Source organism: Condylura cristata, unplaced genomic scaffold (assembly GCF_000260355.1).
Source record: "Condylura cristata isolate star-nosed mole 26May11 unplaced genomic scaffold, ConCri1.0 scaffold00014, whole genome shotgun sequence".
NCBI classification, from domain to species: Eukaryota; Metazoa; Chordata; class Mammalia; order Eulipotyphla; family Talpidae; genus Condylura; species Condylura cristata.
The window spans coordinates 34,500,222-34,523,105 of record NW_004567115.1 but is presented as its reverse complement, the minus strand read 5'-3'; the positions used below and the strand labels follow the sequence as shown (position 1 = coordinate 34,523,105).

Genomic DNA, 22,884 nt, shown 5'->3' with positions numbered 1-22,884 from the left:
CTTCTTTCTCTACCCTCTGAGGTAGAAATATCCTATAACTCCGAATGTTTCCGCAGGGACCTGGAAACCATCTCTGTGCAATACAAATCTGTAGGGAGAGAGTGCTCCTGTCTCCCAGGTCCTGTGGGAGGTAGGAGGTACGAAGCTGACTTTGGTGGGTGCCTTGCTCCAGTTTGCTCCTGTCATAAAGACCTGAAAAGTGTGTCTTCCCTGGAGAAGCACCTACCAGCTACATAGATGGTGTAGTCACAGAGACTACCCTTCTCTGACCTCCGTCAGTTCTTTTCCTGTGGCACACTAGGCATTTAGAAAGGCTTTTGCTTCAGTGGAGTTGAGCTCACTTCTCTCCTGAAGTCTCTTTCCCCTCAGTGCGGACTTCACTGCTTAAGGTCTGAAGAGTGTGTGCTCAGTCTTTGGGAAGTGTACAGGACTCAACTTCTTTCTTCTCTGCTTTAGCAAATCTGCTTCCTTCCAGATAGACTCTCTGAGCAAAGTGAGAATTCCCAGGAAATAAAAACCATCATCCTGAAAAAGTAGTTATATGAGCACCTACATTTTTGAACCAAGCCTCGTGGTTCCAACTTCATACCTTCATCCCCTCCCCTGCTCCCTCAAAATATTTTTTTCTAATCTTACACATCCATCTTCCTAAGAGGAATTCTCCTGAATGTATATATTTTTCTTTGTGTAGCTACATGTTTAATTATAATGTTCCTTATAGCTCACAGTACAGAGTAACTGTTACCTGGCCTGCTCTGGTCAAGCACATGCATTTATTAAGTAGATTGGGTGGTTTGTCTCAGGTAAATGTATTCAGGCTTTGACAGATAATAAATTAGTGCTGAGTCTTCTCCTTTTATTCAGGGAGAATCATGAAGAGTGACCTGGTTGATTCTCTTTTTATTTAGTGGGGGTGGGATTAGCTCTTGTTTTTAATTTTCCAAAACCTTCCAGGACCACAGGCACTGTGGGGTAGGGAGAGAAAGCTGGCGATCATCTGGATCTCCCAGTTCCAGGCAGTTTCCCTAAACAGGCAGATCCCGGGAGCACAAGTTTTGTCTCTGCAAACCACAGAAAGAGACTGTGAGCAGCAGGAAAAATATTCAAATCCAGTCCACTTTAAGTCCTAATCCCTTTGCCTTTCAGTAATTTTGATTTCTCCTTTCCTCCAGCTGACAGGCCTTGCTGTTAGAGGTGTAAACTGCTTCCCCCCCATGGAGACGGTTAATTTCGGTGGAAACTTAAACCTCCACATCCCCTTTCTTCCCAGGGCGGCATCTCCCTGGCCCCAGGCTCAGTTTGCCCCTGTTGCTTTGAGACTCGCCTCTGTGGCTGCACCTCCTCGGTCCCCACTGTTTTTTTATCTGCAGCTGCCAGGCAGGGAGGCCGCCTAATTCCAAGCCCGCATTGGGTCTGTTTGAGGATGAAAGGGCCTGTTGCTGCCAGAGCCTATTATCAGCTTCACTCACTTGGCAAGAAAAGTCAGCCAAGCCTCAGAGGGAAGGAACACCTTCTGCCCCCCATGGGTGGGTGGGTGCCCTGTCCTCCTTGGTCTCCCAGGCCACCCACTGGGAGTTTTCTGTTCTGTTTTTACAGCTTAGCAGAAGTGCTGAGAGGTTACTGAGTTGCCCAGGAGCTGAGGATCAAGGAGAGAGGTTTGCAACTGAAAAGGAACTTCGAGTCTGTTAACTCCTACGAGCACTGGTTATGTAATTTGTGGGTCCCAGTGTGAAAGAGAAATGGGGAACTCCTTGTTCAAAAGCAGGGGGAAGCTTGCCTTTAGACGTACTGACACATAAACTTATTCCTTTCTTCCATGGCTTTGTTTCCAACTTGTCTTTGTAATTATTTGCTATTTAATCTCGTGTGGCTTTGGGCACAGGAGTACTCAAGGAGCAAACGCACACCCTCAGGCCTGTGCGCCCTGCCCCCGTGATTTGGGGTGTTGTGTGGCCCATCAGTGACGAGGCTACCTTTCCCAGCAGCCGCTGGCCTGATGTGCCATGGTCTGTCCATGGAAGGGGACGTCAAGTCAACCATTTCCTTTCTTTTATTAAGATTTATTTACTTATGCATGAAAGAACTGGGGTGTAGGACAGAGGTGTGGGGGAGGTAAGGGACTCAGAGGCAGAGTGGGGAGCAGAACAGGCTGCTGGGGGTGCAGCGGGTGGGTCAGGAGAGGTCTGCCGTGCCTTGGGGTCAGCTCCCCGGCCGGGCATTGAACAGATGCTGCAGTGGCCGCCGATAGCTTGATAGTGCTGTCTTTAAACCCGGTGCACCAGGGAGGTCCCCAACCATTTCCCTTTCTCACAGACTGGCCACCCTAATTGATGGAGACAGGTCACCCCAAGGTTATCGAAAGCTCAGTCCATTCTGTCCTGGATCAAGGAGAGGCAAGAGGCTCCTAACTGGTTCTGCCCCGCAAGGCCCTCGGTCCTTGCTCTGCTCCCTGCAGTGCACATGGTCCCTCTGGGCAGGGACAACCATCACCATCCCCACCCGGGCCCTGCTGGGGAGAGCTTAGAGGGTGCCTGGTTCCTGTGGGTGGAGACCACCCGCCAGGGAGACGGGGACTTGGACCCCTGTGGGAGCAGGACTCCGTGTCCCTGATTCACGGCCGCTGTCCCACTGCACGGCACCTACAGACTCCAAATTTCAACTTTAATGCATTAAGAATTTCAAGATGGTGGCTGCAGAGTTTTAACCCCATTGCTATGGCTCCCGAGCAGGGACCGTTGGGACGGTGAGGTTCCCAGGGTGAACCCATGAAGCAGAGCCTGCTGTGACACCAGTCCTTCAGGGCTCACCAGCTCACGCAGCAGATAAAGAGGGGAGGTCCCCCCAGGACTGCGCTCCTGACTTCGTGTGGGTTTCCTGCCGGCCTGCTCTGTGTTTGCTCCGAGCTGTATTTTCACTCAGTGATAGCTCCTTTCCCCTTCAAGCTCCTGTTTTGTGTTTTTCTGGAGACGGGCAGGGGGCTGGGGGCTGGGGTGGGGGGGGAGCTCTGTCTCCTCTCACTGGGGGGTGGAAGAGCCTGTGGGCCGACCCCTGGGCAAAGGAACCCCATCTCCAAAAGTCCCCAGGAGCTTCCTGTTCCTTTTCCACCACTATTTTTTCTTCTAAAGAAGCAGTTCATTTCGACTGAAGAGGCGGACATGAAAGGACACGGTGCTGTCCCTTGCTCGGCCGCTCTGCTCGTGCGATGGAGGTCAGGCCCCTTGGAGGCTGCTTTGGGGCCAGGCTAAGGAGGACACAGAATTTCTCTCTAGCTGTCCATCACCATTCAGGCCTTTTAAGGCTCAGGTGCTGGCTTCTGAAGAGTCAAAGGGGTTCAGGAGGGCTCACAGGACCCCTGGAACTGAACTTGGAGGGGGAGCAGTGCTGCTAGGTGGCAAAGGTGCTCGGAGGGACTAAGGCGCTGTTGGAAGAGTAGGGAAGCCTGGGGCACGAGTTGGAAGAGGGCAGTAACCTCCCAGCCAAGAAGCCCAAGTGAGGACCGAGCAGCGAGAGTGTTGGGTTCTTGGGGCCCAGCGACACTCAGCTTGGAGTTGCTGCCTGTGTACCTCAGGTGAGGGAAGCAGCACTTTTTGAAGTCAACATGGATTGTTGGGGATTGTTCTCTAGGCCTGGAAAGTGGCTGGGGTCCAGCTGGTGGCAGACCTTTTGCAAAGCTCTATTGGCACTGATTGGGGTCGGTTTAGGGCTCCATGAGAAGGCACCTGGGCAGGTAGTGGGCTCCCTGTTCACGGTTGAAAAGTATATTAATGGGGGGGTCCCTGGTGGCGCAAGGGGTGAAGTTCAGCACTATGAAGCTACCTACAGCCACAGCAGCACACAAGGTGTGGCAGATCTTTCCTGCTCCCCTCAGTAATGTATCTCAGTGAATCCACCTGTTCTGCTCCCCACTCTGTCTCTGGTGAATTCTCTCACTCTCCCACACCTCTGCCTATACCCCATCTCTTGTATGCATACACAAATAAATCTTAAAAAAAAAAAAAGCAAGCATATTATTTTGGAATAGCCTGAATTGGGCCTCTCTTTTGGGGGTATGTACAGCATAGGCGGGATCTGGCTGCTGTGGTTGTTGGGTGAAGAGGACTCTGTAGGGCAGAAGAAGGAAGAGGGGTCCTGCTGATGCCCTGAGAGGACACATGCAATTCACCGTCAGAGGCCAGGTCCCCAGGGGCGTTCTGACTTGGCCTGGCAAATTGCATGTCACAGCACTTCTGTTTCTGCCCCTTTCTGCATCTTCTTCTTCTTATTATTGCATTCACAGTGAACTTGAGCAGTGCTCACCCATTTTGAAGACAGCAAAGGAGGGCATGGGATGGCCAGGTAGCTGGTCTGAGGAAAAAGCAGACCAGGATCTGAGAGGTGACCCCACTTTCTGCTGAGCATCAGTCGTGTCCATGGTTCTAGGGACATGCAAGGCCATGGATGAGACGGTCTTTCTAGGTGTTAGTCGCTGATGTTACTAAGGATATTACATCCAGTTATCCTGCTAACCTCCTCAACAGTTCTGCACAAAAGATATACTGAGCCCAAACTGCAAATAAGGAAACAAACACAGAGAAGTAAGGTACTGACCTAGAAGGGATGGAGGTGACAGTCAAAGGCAAGTCCACATCACCCCCAATTCATGCCCTGCCACCTCTTCATTGTGATGCACAGACCTGTCCTGGTCTAAGTGAGCCTGAGTGTGAGGGCCTGGGCACAAGGGTCCCTCACAGGAGCAGGGAAGTATCAGGAAGGAGCAGTGTGCTCGAGGGCCACCAGGGGGCAGTGTGACTGGGAAAGGGGCCTTGTGGACTGAGCCAAGATCACCCACCCACAGTCTTGTTACTGATGACAAGCCTGGAAAGGTTTGGGACAAGGATATAATAAGGACCCCCTGTGCCAAAGACCATTCTAGTGGAGGGGTGGAGGAAACCAGAACAGGGAGCAGGTATCAGAAGTCACCCTATTGCCCATGTTGAGAGCAGGAGGGTAGGGTGATGTGGGTCACTTTTACAACAGTAATAAAAGAAAAATGATGTGGTTTCTCAAGTCACATGTATTTTGTTTTATTTAATGCACAGGACTTAATACAGGTAGGCTGGTCTGTGGTGTGGAAATAACTCCATTTTATAGGGTGGTCTAACTACATCTTCATATCCACGTTTTATTTTATTATTTTTAAGATTATTTATGCATACAGAACTGGGGTATCGACCAGAGGTGCAGGGTTGGCGAGAGGATTCACTAGAGACAGAGTGGGGAGCAGAACAGGCCGATTGATGAATACACTGCTGAGGGGAGCAGTGGGTGGGTCAGGAGAGGTCTGCCACAGCTCCCTGGCTGGGGATCGAACCCATGTAGTGGCTGCGGCTAGCTTAGCAGTGCTATGCTTTAACCTGCTGTACCACCAGGAAGGGCCCATGTATCCATGTTTTAAAAAGAAAAAAAAAGGCAACCCTGTTCATACCTAGGATTTCACTTATAGTCACACAGCTGATAGTCACACATCTGATACTCAACAGAAAGTGGGGTGGCCTTTCAGATAATCCCTTAAGAGCAATGACCCAATGTGGGATTCTGATCGCTGTGGCTGCCTGTGTGCTTGGCGCTAGGCTACCTGCTGGCAGGAACCATCCAGCTGACTGACCTATGGATTTGCTGGCCACCCACCGATTATTACACACATTTTACAGATAAGGAAGCTGAAGCTCAGTGGAGTCGGGCAAGGTGCTGAGTCCTGCAGCGGCTGGAGCCAGGTTAAGTTGGCATCTATTGTGCTTGCACTAAGTTTTGGGATCAAACTTTTGGACCTAGAACTTGGCATGCCTGACTTCTCATGAAAAGTCTGCGTGGTATGTGAGTGCAAGAAATTGCTGGCAGATGCTGACAGGTTGGAGCCTCTAGGGAGTTCTGGTGGTTCACAGGACACACTACCTGGGAGGAATCCTGGAAGAATGACTGTCTTAGCTCTGCCATTTCAAACGCCTATGCGCTGAGAATGAAAGGGACGCATCCTCAGGTGAAGGTGGGGTGCGGGAACAGAGGACAAATTGGAAGTGCTGCGTCGCCCAATCCCCCTTCGGCTAACGAGAGTGAAGGTTTATGACCCATTTTGGCGGGTGAAGGGCTGCACACCAAGGACCGCTGGGTCTGAGCTGGCAGCTACAGGCTAGGTTAGATTCGGTTTAGTTCAGAGGGAGCCTGATGCCAGCAGTTGTGGGGTGGAGTGCGGGGGCCTGAAGTCAGTCACCCACAGAAAGCCCACATGAGATTCACAGTGCTGGCTGGAGTCCCAGTGTTAGAACCACAGGCTGCAGGCCCGACATGGTGGGTGACTCGGCTCTAGACAGACTCACCCTGGACCACAGCCCCTGAATGAGCAAGGAAGAGAGATGCAACCTGCGTCCTGCCCAGTTCAGCAACATGGCCACTAGCCACGCCCAGCCATTGAAACATTTTATTTAAGTAAAATAAATAGCTGCATTCTTCAATCTCACTGGCCATGTTTTAAGTGGCACAATAGCCAGATGTGGCTAGTGGGTGCCCAGCTGGACAGTGCATTTGTAGGATATTTGCATTATTGAAGCAAACTCTCCTTGAACGTAAGCCATTATGGCTATTTTTTATATTGATGACATGTTGCTCTCATTGAAAACACACTGACTTAAATAAGATAGGCGGCAGAGGGGTGTTTCCCTGCTGGCACAGAGGTTCAAGTCTCAGCGCTATAAAGTGATGCCTAGCCAGGGGGCTGCCCCACATGGCATGGCAGGCCTCTCCTGACCCGCCTGCTGCTCCCGTCAGCTGCTCCTGTCAGCAGTGTATTTCACTTGATCTGCCTGTTCTGCTCCTCACTGTCTCTGGGGAATCCTCTCCTTCCCTGCATCTCTGCCTGTACCCCAGTTCTTGCATGCATAATAAAAATTTTAAAAATTAAAAAAAATTCATTATATCATTCTTCATTTCTGTACAATGTGTGGTTCCCTGTGAAATTCCCTCCAACTCACCTGGGCGCCATCATCACAGTCCCTGGTGCGCTTCCCACCCTGTCCTGGTCCTTCGCCCTCCTCCTCCCCTACAGAATGTCTCTAGTCTATAGTTGCCTGATGATTTTGATTTTTACTTTATTATACTTTTTTTTTAATAAAAATAAATCTTAAAAAAGATACTACTCACAATCTTCCTTCTTTTGGTTTTTTCTTTTTTACTGTGGGTAACTGGAACTTGGAAATGACCGTAGGTGGCTCATAGTTCTCCTGGACAGTGCTTCTTGGGGATGGATATGTAACAGGGTGGTCCCTAGGAAAAAAAGGGGAAGTTCCAGGTTCCTTGCCCTACCCAGAAGTAGGGTGGAGCGGAGGAGAGAAAAAGAGGAGAGGAGAAGGAATCTAGAGAGAAGGCAGCAAGATGGAGAGCCAGAGGGAGCCCTGAGGAAGCCACGTGAAGCAGCAAGTGTGTGATGAAGAAACCGGGCTTGTTTCCTGGCCCTGAACTGGTTGAGGCAGATGTGGGTGAGAGACCTGTAGGGAGGTGACTATGGCCGTGTTTATATTGATTTTGATTTTGCTCTTTTGCTCCCAGATTTGTCTGGCCATTTCTGACCCTTTTCTATGGGTCCCGGCCAGAAGGTGCTTTAGTCTTGTGGCAGCTTTCAGGCCTTGCTTTGGGCCAACCCCTTTTGGGTTGACGTTTGCCCATGAAGGGATGGGTAACTTCAGGTGTTTGATTTAGAAAATATATTCTTAGTCTTCTGTGTTGTCTACTCACTGTATTAAAGTCCCTTTTCATTAAAGTTTTATATGTTTTGTCTTGATGCAACGGATGGCAGAACGCATTTAGAGCGGGAAGATTTGGGGCTTCAGGGGTGCCCCTCTTCCTGTCCTGTAACAGATACGGCACGTACCTCCATTTATTCTTCTTACACAGCATCTCGTGCAACATAGCAGTCAGTTTGATGATGGCTGTAAAACCCCTGCTTAACATGAACACAAACTTCTGAAAATGGCAACTAAAGTCAGAGAAGAATTCAGGTTCAAATCTCACTTCCTTATCTTTTCTGAGTGATCTTGGGCTAACTAACATGGGTGTGCCTTAGTTTTCTTATCTGTACTTATCTGAAAAAGTTCAACAAATGGGCTGTCTCATATTGTTTTCAGTGCTAGAGAGGAAAGTGCATGAGAGCGAGGGCCTGGCACCCAGTGAAGGCAGCTGTGGTGGTGGTTGTGATCTTTGTCATTAGGGTTTTTAGTGTGAAAGTGCAAGGGGTGATGGAGAGTTTCTGGCCTCACACCACTCCCTCCCCTGCCCCTGCCTCAGCATGCTTACAGATTACTGACCACCCCCAACCCCAGGCCTGCAGAGGCAGCCTTGCTTCCAGGCCTGGCCTCCACACAGCCCTTCAGGGCGCCTCAGGCACTCACCTGCTGGCAGCTGCTGGTCCAGGAGGCCCTGAGGGCACCCAGCTCTCCCAGCCCCAGGCCTGGTTCTCCAGCTGCGCTTCCAGTTCTTGGCTGACTCGCTCAAGGGCGTGCACTTTGGCTATGTATCCTACCAGGCAAGCCGTGAAGTCTGCACAGCATGGAGGGCTTTCTCCAAATCTGGAGTAGGTGTGGTGGCCAGGGCTGAGCCCCACCAGCCCTGCAGGAAGACACTGCTGCTGCCCAGGGCCTGGCGGGTCATATGGGTGCCCAGGCCACTTGCACACCTATCGGGTTCCATCCGTACATAGACCCTGGTCACTTGGTCAAGGCTGCCCAGGGCACTGGCCCTGCAGTCTGAGGGGCTATCCAGGGAGGATGGTGACCGTTCCCCTGAAGGACGCCCCGTGCTGCTGGAGGGACGTGTGGGAAGAGGCTCCAGTGGGCATGTCCACCACCACGCCTTGTGTTCGTCACCACTTCTTCTGCTGTGCCTTTTAGGTTTACACTCTGGCGGGCTGTGGTTTCCAGCGGCAGCATGACTGGTCACGGGAAACGTCCCTCCCTGGGGTTGTTTTGTCTTCTGTTTTCCAGGAGTTTGCATCACTCACCGAGATAAAAGAGAAATGGGCCCTGCCCAGGGCTATGTGCAGGGACTGGGGTCATGTGCTTGACCCCAGATTTTTCTGCTGACTGGGTCAGTGCAGACTGTGAATTTGTGTATTTCACTCCTGAAGAGAGGCAAGGCAGAGAGCAAACATTTCTATTTCACAGACAAGTAAACTGAGGGTCAGAGCTCAGGTCACATGTTTAGTAAGTGGCTAAGGCAGATTCAATTCAGGATAGATTTTAGGGTTCCTACAGCCTCCTTGTGCCATGTGATAACAGGGGTGGAAACAGATGTGAACTGGACATGTCAGGAGGCTGCTGCAGGGACTGGAGAGAGACAGCCTGTTGCAGTCCCTTCCCTGCTCTCTCCCCTTGAACATGCTGTGCCCTTGACTGAACATGTCACTGCATTTCTCTGGACCTCACTGTCCATGTGCTGACCTGGCCTCCAAGTCTGTGATGCCTGGACAAGGAACCTTAGGCAAATTCAGGTCCCACAGTGGAACAGCTAATATGCTCTAGCTGTTCTTAATACCCGTTTCTCCATTTGCCAGGAAACTAATACAAACAGAGGTTTCCCAGTAAGGTCTCCTAGGGAGCTCAGGGTTAGGGTTCAACGAAGCCCCCTGGGTTTTAGCTCCTGCGCTCAGCATCCATCACAGCATGTGGTCATGGCCACAGTCACATCTCCAGGCCCAGAAATGACCTTCCAGCTCAGGGGGTGACACAATGCACCTACAAACCTCAGCACTCAAGTTCACCCAGAGAAACCAAATAGCTAAAACCCAGAGCTGAGTTTTTAATCTCTATTCCTAAAAGTGGGAATATACCTTGTGTAGGAAAGGGAGTCAACTTCCACTATGTTGTTTTGATGAGTTTTCCCTTCACCCTTAGAAGCAGGTACAGGGTTGGTGGGAACTGCCTGAGGGCGACACACTGCACAATTACAGCAGTTTCACCTCGCCTCCCTTTGTATGCTAAGGGCTCAGGGATCCGCAGGCGTTGACCTGGGCCCCAAGAAAGGAGCAGAACTGGGGTAAAAAGGCCTCTTTGACTCCTAATCCAGTGACTTATCCAGGGCCGTCTCTGTCTCTCATCAGAGAGGGGGTACCTGCCTGAGTCCACAGGTAGTTACAAGCTGGGGGTGATTATTTAACCATTCGATGTGTCTTTCTTGCACATAGGACACCACAGGACGCTCTTTCTTCTCCCCCTTTACTTTGTCTCTTTGAGGTGACATGGAAGATACGTTATAAAAGTCAAGGTAGGTAGGTTACATGATTGACGGATTAAAGAATCATCCATCAAGTAAAGGCTGGCGGATGCCTTATTTGGATGTGGCATTTTTCCTGTAATGCCACTTCTGGTGCTTGTTGCAGGGTCCACTGCACTCAGGAGACTGTTATGCTCTAACATCTTAATCCAGGCGATGCTGACTGGGTGCCATGGGAAGGGAGGAATTCCAGACTAGTCCAAGGCTTCACGAAGGGTTCAAGCAACTAAGTTGCAGTGTTATAACTAGACGCTGTTATTATTTTCTCTAGAATGATAACACTCAGTGGCCAGGTTAAGTGAAGATTTCTCAGTCTTAAATATATCTACAAGAAAGTCCAGACTCCAGTAGAAGGGAACAGGGGATGTACTCCAGTTGATACAAATGCTTCCAAAGACCTGAAGAGAGAATTCTTTAGGAGGATTATTAAAGGTGTTCTCAAGGCTTTGTTCTATCAAATGATAAACTCTTAATCCTATCAGCTCATCATGGTCACAAAACCCAACTTACTGTTCAAATAGATTAAGAAGCACGGATTGACATACATGGTGGTGATACTTAAAGAAGACAAAAGTCATTTGAAAATGAAAAGAATGCAAAATGTATTAGCAACTTAATCCTCTGGCTAATAAAATAAGTTTATTTATATATACACGATAGCTGAATTCTGTGGATAAGGAAAAATAAGTCATACATCCACATACGTATATATAACATATGTATCTTTGACTACATATATTATATATAAGTTTTACTTTACAAACAGATCTCTTTCTGTATATACACACACACATTTATATATTAAATACAATAGCTGACAGAAATATTATGGTAAGGTTAAAAGCCAGACAGCAGCACACCAGAAAGCGAATCTCAGAGCAACAATTAACCTGCTTCTTTTTGGGTTAAAGAGTCTTTGAAAGAGAGACAATCAGGAAACGCATACTAAGTAGGTTCATACAACATGGAGAACACACATTTTTGAAGGCCATCTTTTTTTAAAAGAAAATGCAGGAAGAAAGGAAAAAAGGTCATGATCGAAAGACTACAGCAACAACACGAACATATGAACCAACATTCAATTTCAACTCTCGATCTGACTATAAGAACATCTATATTCAAAATATACTATCAAACTATTTCTTTTAGAGAAAGGAAATGCCAAAGCAGTTATCTTCTCTCCCAGCCACTATCTATTAGGAAAAAAAAAATAGAGAACAGCCATTGCTGGGAGTCCCTGCTGGTCTCTGAGGGTTTGACACCCCAGGGCATGCTGGATGCAGCAGTGAGCAGGGGCTGGGGGGCAGAGGACCCCACCAATGGAGGGAGCAATGCAGGGGAGGTAAGGAATCGAGGGCTGGGTGGCAAGTTCACCTGCTGACCCCCAGGCAGTCTGCCGCCCAGAGGAGGGGCATCAAGACAACTTCTCCAGTGGCCCTTCCCTCAATCTGGTTGTCTCAAGATGGCAGGAAAAGGACAGCCCCACACTCATGGCTTCTTACACATGTTCCTCAGGGGCTCAATGCAATGGCCTTTTGAGAACACAAACCTGAACCCCAATAAACACTGGATCTTTTCAGGACAAACATTCTAAAGCCCCAGGGCTGGGGTCAGCGTCTAAATTCTCTCCAGAGAAAGGCACGGCGTGTTGATGCAGACGTGGTGGAGAGGATGCAGGAATGCGGAGAGGACGCAGGAACGTGCTCCAGACGTAGCCTTTGTTCGGCCAGGGAAAGGCCGTCTTGTTCGCACAGTGAAAGCTTTCCGCCAGTGAGGTTAGGGGCACGGGGCCCTCGATGCTTGATGTCCTCTACGGGTTCCTGAGGCAGCAAGCGCCTGCCTGTGTCCATAACTTGATGACACGGACAGCTGATGGTGCCAGGTCCCAGGTACACGTCCTCGGGGTGGCGAGGGCTCCCTCTCTGCTGCCGACACAGGTCCACTGCTCCTTTCACTGGTGTCACAGGCCAGGAGCAGGTGAGGTCACAGGATCAAGAGGAACCAGCTTAAGAAGCCGCGAAGGTGCACGTCTGCAGGTCCGTCTCTTCCCTCACCAGCCCGGGCTGCTGGGGCCTCCAGGTGCTCACGGGCAGTTAGTAAGAGAAGCAATCAATGCAACTGCTTTGCTTAGAAATATCTTTATTTTATAAAGCCACGATCGTTCTGTAAAGTTTTTTTAAACCACACTTATAAAAAAGATGTTGACAATTCTTAGGGGAAAAAAAAAAGCAGAAAATGTGTCTCATTAAGTCAGGGTTACACAAAGATTATATTTATAATATATATTTGTATAGTTATAATTTAGAGATGAAAAGTAGAGACCCACAAGGCGAGGGCTGCAGTTAGATCTCCGACACTTGGTCATTTCCCACAAACAGTGTTTCTTGGCAGAAGGGGTTAACGAGGACCATCCCAGTGTCTCTGTAATCGCCATTGGCTGGGGAGCGGGGCTCTGAGAGCTGGTCCTGGGGAGAAAGGGGGACATGGGTGAGCAGGGGAGGGCTCCACTCAAGGACAAGGGCTGTTCCTGGGGTTCACTCCTGCGAACAACATTTTTTTTTAAGGTTTATTTATTTATGCTTTACAGAACTGGGATAAAGAACTGGGCCAGAGGTGTGGTGAGTGAAAGGATTCACCAGAGACAGAGCGGGGAGCAGAACAGGCAGATCTACGAAGTACACTGCTGAGGGGAGCAGCCGGCAGGTCAGGAGAGGTCTGCCGCCATGTGGGTCAGCTCCCTGGCCAGGATCAAACTCGTGCTGCAGTGGCTTCAGAGAGCTTCATAATTCAGTGCTTGAACCTGTTGCGCCACTAGGGAGAGACCTTAGTCAACATTTTTAACCATCGTCACTGCCAGTGCTGATGTGTGTGGCCTTTTCTGCTCTTCTTTTAGGAACTTAAGCAGTTTCTGAAAAGATTCCTGCTTCCAGAACCATCCCACACCCGATTGTCAGAGATGGTGTTTCCTTGTCCATGTCTGAGGGGTTCACCACACTCAATGCCCCTGCATGCGGCCCAGCACGTTGTGGACAGAGGCGCCACACACCTTCCTGCCTGTGCCTCTCTTGCAGGCCTCTGGGGCAGTCTGCTGCTTTCCTCTGATCTCCTCCCTCACCTGCTTCCCACCTGTCAGGAGCTCGAGGGCTAATACCTCCCTTCTGACCTGCCCAGAGCCCAGGTGGAATTACTGTCCCATTTCTTCTAGCACCAGGTGCTGAGTAAGAAGTTGAGTCTGTGCATAAGTCCCAGGAGTGGAAAAGCCTAGAAATAGGCAATCCACAGCTCAGGCCAGCTGACTGGCTTAGGCTATTTCGAGGACACAGATCACTAAATGTCTGTATTCAGACTTAGGCCTAGTTACTAATTTAGCAGGGGTGGGGGGTGGGGGGGAGGTCACAACTTGTTCCAGTTCTAAACAACTAATGAGCAGAACCTGCTGCCCACTTCAGGGCTAACTCAGCAAAAGGCCCAAGTAGATCGGGCTGAAACCAGAAGTGCTTAGAGATGCTCATTTTCAGAAACCACAAGTAATTCCTTAAAGTTTATTTTTAAATAAACCACATACAAAATATACGGTTTTTTTTTTATAAGTACCCACTGCTGTAAAGATAATAAGGAGAGAAAGGAAGAAAGCTATTGACAAAATATCCTTTCAGAAGACAAAAAATTCTTTCGAGGCCAGAGGGAGTGTGGGTGGGGCTTGACACCAGCTTCTAAAGAAGGAAAACAGGGCAGTGTGTCCACGAGGGGTCAGAAATCCTTCCCCTGGCTTTTGGGTTGAGCTGTGGGAAATTTTGGAGGCTGAGATCTGGCTTGTTTTATAGAGGTCATAAACCAAGTGTTCAGTAGGGGTGAAATGCATTAAATACAGAATTATTTAGGAAATGACTGAGGTAAGAAAGACAGAAGAAAAGAGGTGGTGGTGGTGGTGGGGGGGCAGTAAGGAGAGGAGATCCTGAGAGGAGGGAGAGGGAAAAAGAGGAGGAAACACAAAGCTGTTTCCAAATTCCTTTAGGCTCACAGTTTGTCTGTGAGGCCTAGATCTGTGTTTTGCTGCTTTCATCAACCTTTGATGGGGACCCACCCACCCACCCATCCATCCATCTACCCACCCATCTTTCCCTTCCAATCCATTGATGGCTCATGTAGTCAGGGCTGCACTAGGCCATCAGTACAAGCTTCCATAGACTAGACCAGCCAAGTCTCCACACCTTCAGTGACCCTTCCCTGCCCATGACTGACATACACACTCCTATTCAAGGCTGTACCTAATGGATCTCCCTTCCTGCCTCAGCCTGCCTGCTGCTCTGCCCTGTGGGACCAGAAAGAATACAGGTTCTGTGGTCAGAAGAACCTGGATTCAAAGGTATCTTGGGCAAATTCTTGACCCAGGTATCTTTTCTCAGGTGACAGGTCATATCCAGGATGAACCCTCCCTTCACTCAGGCTAATTTCTTTGCTGGGAGACCTGTTGAAATATATCTATCCTTTCTAGCACCTCCATTGTGAAGGCTTTCCTTTCCTTGGTTTCCACTCATCTTATATCTCCTCTGGAGTGATGCTTGGGGTCTGTACCTTGAACACATCTCAGAATCTGGGCCCCCTGAAAGCAAGCGCTCACTTTCACACCCCCTGCCCCCTGAAGATGCCTGACAAAAGACAAGTGTTCAACAAATATTTGATAATTTGTTTCAGTCCTTACATGTCAAGAACAGTGCTTCCAAGCACCAGCATGTGTGGGGAGCCCCTGTGGAGGCCTGCTCACACCCCTGACTCAGTAGGGCTGGGCCTCCCCATGTGCTACTGGTGCCGGTCTGTGGACTATGAGGAAAGAGCTAAGGAATCATCAGGTTCCCTGTGGTTCCATTGGCGCCTATGCTATTCCCTGGGGGGGGGGGGTAGGGGCAGCACTTCCAGGGGGACCCCTTGGCGTGGGGCTCATTACCTCAGAGGTTTCAAGGGACTGGATCTCCCTTGGTAACTCCACAGCGTGCCGGTTGAAGTAGTCCATGGTGATGGCGTTGTTCCAGTAGCTCAGGTTGTTCTCTGGGTTGGCCGTCTTCTTCTTTCTCCTCAGGCAGCACACAGTCAGCAAGACAGCTGCAGGGAGAATCCAAGTCAGAGAAGGGGAGGGACGGCAAGGTGGAGCCAGCATATCCAGGTGACAGATGGCAGTCTGAGTGGGCTATGGCAGTCATACTTTTGGCTATTCACCCATCCATCCAACCATCCACCATCCACCCATCATCTATTTGTCCATCCATCCAACCAACCAATCAGCTAGTATCTATACCCTGAAAACAGACTGTGGTTACCACAGAGGGATGGAGCAGAGAGGGAACAGCTAGAGGGGGCTGTTTGGTCAGTTTTTATACATTTAATGGCAGGGTGAGGTAAGATATACAGTTGCTGAGAAACTATACACCTGAGCCCTATAAGCTAATGTTACCTCAATAAAAATAACACAAGACACCCAAATATCTATATATGTTGAATGCTTCTTTTATGCCAGGTGTTGGGGAGATGACAGGAAGTGAAAAAAAGGGTGAGGAAGCCCTGATTTATGGAGCTTTCTCTCTGTGTAAAGGTGGGCGCAGAGGTGGCAGAAAATATGTAAATAAGTAAGGAACAAAATGAATAAATACAGAGAATCCATCAGCAGGAATAGTTTCAAGAAAATAAGGCAGGATGAAGAGAGACAGTGGGGGGAGGGAGTAGAGAGTATAGACTCATCCTCAGATTCTAGCGCTGAGTCTAGAATGTCTTAGAAGGTGGGGCAGGAGTCAGCAGAAGTAGGAGAGAGAAACAGTGAGAGAGAACAGCACAGGCAAAGGGCCTGGGTGGGGACAGTGTGATGAGTGAGAAGACAAAAAAGCAACACGGCTGGAGAGCAGTGAGTGTGGGGCCTGGGGCAGATGAGGCCAGAGGGCTGTGCAGAGGCCGCATCCACAGGGCTCAGGGGCAAGAGACCGAGGTGTGGCCAGAGTATCTGTGGATCCGCAGAGCCGTTCCTTGCATTTTTTCCAAGAAAAGGCCCGTGTGTTCAGAGCTGCCCTCCTGTGCTGGTGAGGAGAGTTCTTAGAGGGAATACAACACAAGGTGGGACAACCCAGACAGCCTCAGCCCATGACGCCCACAGATGCTCTGGATGGCAGAGGCTCACGGAGCAAAATCCCTGGGCAGGGGTTTGGACCCCAAGAAAACAGCTGCGTTGACATCATCATTTAGAAAAAAGAAGCTGCTAACAGTTACATAGCTTGGCAGGGTTTCCAGCACTTCAGAAGTATTAATTCAGTTAATCTTCCACTTAACCCCACGAGGTCAGTGCTATTTTAGGGTCCCCATTTTATAGGCAGGAAGACAGAGGTGATGCCACTTGCACAAATGCAAACCAGATACCTGGACTCCAAATTGTGTTTGGGCCTTGCTGATAAACCAGATGGGAACAGATGGCTTGGGCATGCAAACAGGAGAGGCGTCTGAGGTGAGAAAGGTGGGTGACCTCTTTTCTGTGTAAGGGGTGAAGCCCGTAAGTGAAGAGTGAGTATCTCTGCCCAGGTTTGCCATTAGCCTAGCCAGTGAGGTGGCTGAAACTCTAGCTTCCTCTGTGCTGGGAGTAGGGGCTGGAGCTGAGCTGTTCACAGACGCTGCAGTAAGGTGGTCATGGCCACCAGGGGGCAGTGGAGGGCCGCCCTGTCCTCAGCAGCCAGAGGGTTTGGCCAGCATTTGGGGTCTGTGGAAGCCCAGGTGTGGAGAGAGTGTAGGAGCAGGCTCTCCCACAGGCTGAGATCTTAGGGCCCTGCAGGGTGAGTTCCGCCTCTCTTTCCAGCAGCTGGCCTTACTGGCAGCTCAACCTAAAAAGGTCTCTGGACAAGATGGAGAAGAAAGGGCAGTTTCTACTCTATTCAATGTGTTTTCATCAAAAAGACTTCTAACTTGCTATCATTCTTCCAGATTCCCTTAACAAGTTTTAAAAATATACAGATTTCTGAGAGTTTTAGCTACAGGGGCTTTTAGACTGGCAGGCATAGATTTTTCTGAGTGTAGGTCGCCTTCCTTATCCACGCCCTTCCTTCCTGAATGGCTGAAGGAAGAAAGGAGGTGAGGAAGGGGGTTGGGGGCCCCTAGCCTGAAAATCTGCTAATTTAGGGCACCTCCTTATTCTACGAATGAGAAAGAATCCTGGTCTGAAGAATACTGACTTGCCCCAGGTCTCTGCTCTCTTTTTCTGATGTTTTCACCCTTTACTTTCACCACTTTTCACTGGAACTGCAGTGGTGAGTTTAGGGGGAAACAGAGGCCGTGAGGGAGGGCCAGGCTGCATTCACAGTGCTGCTAACTGGGGCGAGCACAGGCTGCAGAGATCAGGGACTCTGCTCCCTCTCGGCCGGCCCAGCTGCCCTGGCTCAGAGGCCTGCCTGCAGGGAGGGCGGGCGAGGTTGTGGGCTGGTCTGGGTTGGGGCTGGGAGTTCTGTTACTAGCTCTCCCCTCACATTTGGCCAGCGCCTCTCAAGTGTCATTTCACTTTCACACTAGAAGCCTGCCTGGTTAGAGAATAGGGCCTCAGAGTGTGAAACACCTGGCTTGGAGTCCTGCACGCACTAGGCACTTAAAACACCCACTAATTACTGTGGAACTCAGGGTTGGAGGAGGAACTAAAAGGAACTTGAATGCGAAGTGCCAAGGACACGACCTGACACAAAATAGGTGCTTAGTTAATGGGTGTTTTCTCCTTGTCCTCTCAGTATCTTCCACAAAGTGAGCTCTAGAAAGAAAATCTGCTGCATGACGGTCAGTGGCTCAAGGCCAAGGTTCAGTCTGTGGCATAGAAGGTTTCATTATTTTGGTGATGTGACCTTTAAGCCAAGAGGAAAAGCACAATTAATATTTTTACATATTCAGACTTGGCTCTTGCCAGAACTGATCTATGGGCTTTACAGTTTGATTTAAGCCAAAAATAACTGTCTGAGGAAGGTACTGATACTTTTCTCACTGAGACAAGGGAAAGATGAAACATGTGAAAATGAAAAAAAAAAATTGCTCCTATCACTCAGCTAACTCCTGAAACTGAACCCAGGTTTCTTGTGACCTTCAGACTTGATGCTCATCATCCTATATTGTCACTAGCATGGGGGGAACACAGGCAGCACTCTGTAACAGGCCAGGCAGCACATGTAAACTGCACAGTTTTGTACAGTTTGCAACAACCCCTTTTTTGAAAAAAAAAAAAAGATTTATGTACACAAGAACTGGGGCACAGGCCAGAAGTGCAAAGGTGTGAGAGGACTCACCAGAGACAGAGTGGGGAAAAGAATAGGTGGATTGACTGAAAAACACTGCTGAGGGGAGCAGTGGGCAAGAAAGATGTCTGCTGACCATATGTGGATCACCTCCTTGGCTGAATATTGAACTCAGGCTGCAGTGGCTGCGGACAGCTTCATAGTGCTCTCTCTGCTTTAACCACTTGTGCCACCAGGGAGGGCTACACCTCCTTTCTTGATTTAAATGAAACTTCTGTTGCTGTCTTTCCAAAGATAACAGCAGTCAAGACTCTAGAGAGCAATGGGATCCCCATTTCCTCAAGTTTCAATACCAACGTGAATTAAACAAGCTCTGCCAATTCTCAGAAATGTCAGTGGGGAATCATCCATGGCCTGTCAGAAATGTGACAGGAAGCAGGAAGGTCACTGACTTGGCGTCCTGGGCACTACGTTGACATTTTTGGGAGGGGTATGACTTCAGGGTTGCTATCAGCAGTGTGATGGGAAATGGAGATGAAATTCCCACAAGCCGCGGGGGAACGAACCTTTCAAACACCTGCAGGAAGTGCTCTCTCTGTGGCCTGTTTGAGAATGCACAGAAAATCCTAGCAATGATAAGAGGGATAATAACCATTAAATAGCCACGGCTGTTCATCGCCCTTCCTGAAGGCTGACACCGTGACGGGACTTCGTGTGAATCTCCTCTGATTTCCGCAACGTGCGGGGGTGCAGTTGCCACGAGAAGGCCGGCTCAGGCCTGCAGCCGCAGGGGGCTGACGCTGGGGCAGCCCCAGCTGAGGTCCCTGTGGGCCTGCTTCTGGATCCCCTAGCACGCGTGTTGAGACCAGGCTTCCTGGGCAGGCCCCTGCCAGGGCTGACTGTGCACGGGGACTGGGGGGCCTGTCCCTGCAGGGCAGGGGACTCCTAGCAGCCTGGGAGAAACTTCCTAAGACAGCACCGGAGCCCAACGCTCTTCCTATCCAGTCCTCCTCCTTTTGCCTCCCCCTTGACAGGTGTCAGCCCTGGAGTGCAGTCTCAGGCACTTTCTGCCTGCTCTGACTCCTGCTATTGTACCTCACAGGTGTTTCCCCAGTAAATCCTCGTCTGCTTAATCCCATCACAATATCTACCTCCGAAGGCCTGTTTATATTCAGAGCATGATATAAACATGGGCTGTAGTCCCATTTTTTAGAAGTGAGAAACCATCAGGTCGATGACTGATTAGTCCAGTCTGGCAGGTGATAAGTGGGGGAGCTGAGCTGTGTCTAGGTGCTGACGCCACAAGACAAGTCTCCACCACACCAGACCCCTGCTCTGGGAATGCAGTGACTCTTGCAGGCTTAAAGTTAGCAAAGTGAGTGGGGGTGGGGAGCTCTCACATATTTCACTTTGTAGAGACCAGAGACCCTCGAGAAAAAGACTGGTCCACTGGTGCCAGCAAGGGGTGGGGAGGGCTGTGGATAATCATCTCCCTCCTTTAGAGACTAGGGGAGCAGGCGGGCACAGCCTGGGAAAATCAGATTTGGGGTCTTCCTATGCAACTCATAGTGCTGGCAGGTGGGAATATACCTGACGAGAACCACGGTTGGGGGAGGGGCTGCTGGGAGCGCCGGCTGAGAAGCAAGAAGAGCTGTGAGCATGTGGGCATGACTCCAGGTTGCGTGAATAGAATGTGGGCATGAAGCCATGGGCATGACTCCAGGTTGCGTGAAGAGGTGCCATTACGGGGGCAACCCTGCCTCGCCTGAAGGCTGCTTCCCACCCAATGGGTTCAGAAAACCCGAGGAGTCAAAATCACTGGTCACAGTTGTGTTCCAACCGCTTCTATTCTTTTCAGTGGAAAGAGGAAGTTTGAGCCAGATTTTCTTACATAGTAACCGTGAAGTCATTTGGGGCCTGATTTGACTAACACTCGGAGATCATGGAGCACAAAGACACGTTACCCCTTTGGATGCTGCACTGATAGCCCCTTGGCAGCTACCATATGCGTGGAAGGCAGCAGGCTGCTCAGAGGCAAGGGGCGCACAGACCCTCATGTATGCAGGTTGGCATGAGATGCCACTCGGCTCTGGCCAGGTTTGACTTGGATAGGTGATGAGAAACACCTGCAGCTGGCCTTGCTTCCTGTTCTCATCCTCCATGAAGCCCTGTCTTTTTCTGGGGAGCCTGTACAGGCCAGGGATCCTGGCCTCCAGTGAAAGTCCAGAGGCTGACGGAAATGAAGGAGCCATTCAGTGCTGGGTGCAGAGGCCTCTGGCAGAAGGTGGTGGATTCCCCGCATCCTGCAGGTGGCAGGAGAGACCAGCTCAGAGCCAAGCGTTCCCTTGCCCCAGCCTAAGTGGCTGGTTCTAACCAATTGCAGGCCTCAGGATATCTGAATATGTGCTTCCACCTGGCCAGGCTCAGGAGTCAAAGCTTTTCTCAGCCTTCACACACTGCATCCTTCCAGGTTGAGCCTCCAGGCTCAGGATCTGGAAGGGCAGGCGCGCTGATTACATCCCTTCGTGGGCAGCCCTGAGGTTTGCTATGGTCACTCTTTGCTTCCACCAGAAGCAGGGGACTCACCCATCCACCCAGCTGCCCCAGCCAGCTGAGGTAATAGCAAAAGCAGAGGCAGGACGAGGTGGGCCTGGGAAGTCAGGATGAGGAAGGCAGAACACAGAACAGAACAGAAGCCTTGTACTGACCGACGGCCTGACACGGCGGCAAACTGACAGAGGACACGCGTCTGTCTGTGAGGGTGGCAGCGTGAGGGTTAGGATAAACTGAGCCACGGGGAAGGTCCCATCCTAGACCTGAAAGAGGTCTCCTAGGCTGGTGAGTAGAGTGGGCTTGATAACAGCTCAGGTAGTTACTCATCTTGGGTTTCAAAGAGCGCAGCGCTATGAAGCGGGACCGATATTCTCCCATGTTAATGCTTGGCTCCTGTGGGTGCACTCGTCGTGCCTCAGAGCCACACATGGCTGCTGTGGCCCCACAGGAGTCAGGGCCATGATGAGGACAGAGCTGCCTGTGGAGGCAGAAACCGTGGTGAGTGAGGCTTAGGGTCCCCTTACGCAGGTGGAAATGCAAGACAGATGCGGTGGTGGTGGTGGTGGTGGGGTGGGGCCTGTACTTCCAAAGGGCTGCGTGAGACCACTTGGAGCAAAGGTTCCTATCTTCCTGCACAAGATAGCATGTACTAGCCTGAGCGCCTGCAGGCTCCTATCAGAGCCAGAAGCTTCCTGAGGGGCAGTTCCAGCTGTGTCTGCTTCTGTCTTGGCTGACATGATGCATGGCTTATGCAGTCCATTGATTTTCCTGCTTTGCAGTTAAGATCAGATCTAATCTCAAACTCATACACTGCAAACGGGCTGGCTCAGGACTTTTAGGGGTGCAAATGTAGGTGTGTGTGAAGACCAGGTCTCACTGGGGAGAGGGCTCTGGGAGCTGGTGGGGAGCTGCGTCACATGTCTCTGGCTCCCTAGTGCCTGCACAGTGCCTGGCAGATGATGCTACTTGGGCAACATTGTGTTGAACCTGACAGTTTCTACTAGATCTGGGCTGCCTCATAGGTGCCTGGGACCCTGGGTTAGTAGCCTTACCTGGTGACTCACTGCTTGCAGGTATGTTGTATTCCTCAGGCAGTATTTGTTTGTTTTCCTTTTATTTTTCTTGCTAATCTGCTTTAAGGACTGTTAGATAAAAAATAACTTGGAGCTCACTTTGTAAACTAAAGTCTCTGTAGATGTAAAGAATGGGAAATGGATGAATTGTCCTTAATGTGGTTATTTTCCAAATGTGACCATTACTGACGATGTATTGATTAACACTGCTATCTTTTCTAAAGCAGAAGAGCTTCAGAAGTGGGAAATCAGTTTCACACATGTGTGTATGTTCCCAGAAGAGAAAGTAACTGCTTAATGAAAGCATGAAATATGCAACCTGCAAACATTTTCATTTTCCTAAATTGGGTTCTTGAGCAGAAGTAGGCCACCCAGCCCTGATGTGGAAGTTTGCTTTGCTTATCAATTTGAAGTAGACAGAAAGTCAGAAGAGGTGGCTCCTGGAAAGAATTCAGGTTATAGAGTTCCTGCTGGAGATGATGCAGAGCAGAAATCCTGCTCATGTTGGAGGCATCCTCCCCTGCACTGGTGTTAAAGTGGCCCATGGGATTAGGGAAAGCTAGGAGAAGGTTCTAGAGAGAGTGTCTGAGGCTTCATTCCTCTTGAGGTCAAGGAGAGCCCACTGAGGACACCATGATGTGAAAGGCAGGACACCAACAGCTGGCTAGTGCTGGCTGCCCTTGTGCCACCAGAGTCCTGAACAAAGGCACTGCCATCCCTTC

The 22,884-nt window shown here is 50.0% G+C and overlaps 2 protein-coding genes across 2 annotated transcripts in view; both read right to left on the bottom strand.

Annotated features, from left to right (window-relative positions):
* Positions 1–10,439, bottom strand: part of BFSP2 (beaded filament structural protein 2, phakinin) — a 58,048-nt gene extending 47,609 nt beyond the window's left edge. The window contains 5 exon segments of the mRNA XM_012724786.1: positions 8,414–8,473; positions 8,476–8,568; positions 8,571–8,803; positions 8,805–8,877; positions 10,301–10,439. Of these exon segments, the coding sequence (XP_012580240.1) occupies positions 8,414–8,473; positions 8,476–8,568; positions 8,571–8,803; positions 8,805–8,877; positions 10,301–10,439 (598 nt within the window).
* A 582-nt stretch (positions 10,440–11,021) lies between these two features.
* TMEM108 (transmembrane protein 108) overlaps positions 11,022–22,884 on the bottom strand; it is a 210,557-nt gene continuing 198,694 nt past the window's right edge. The window contains exons 4-5 of the mRNA XM_012724757.1: positions 15,242–15,396; positions 11,022–12,761 (exon numbers count right to left, since the gene is read on the bottom strand). Coding sequence (XP_012580211.1) covers positions 12,639–12,761; positions 15,242–15,396 — 278 coding nt within the window. The 3' untranslated portion in view covers positions 11,022–12,638. The remainder of the gene's footprint in view (positions 12,762–15,241; positions 15,397–22,884) is intronic.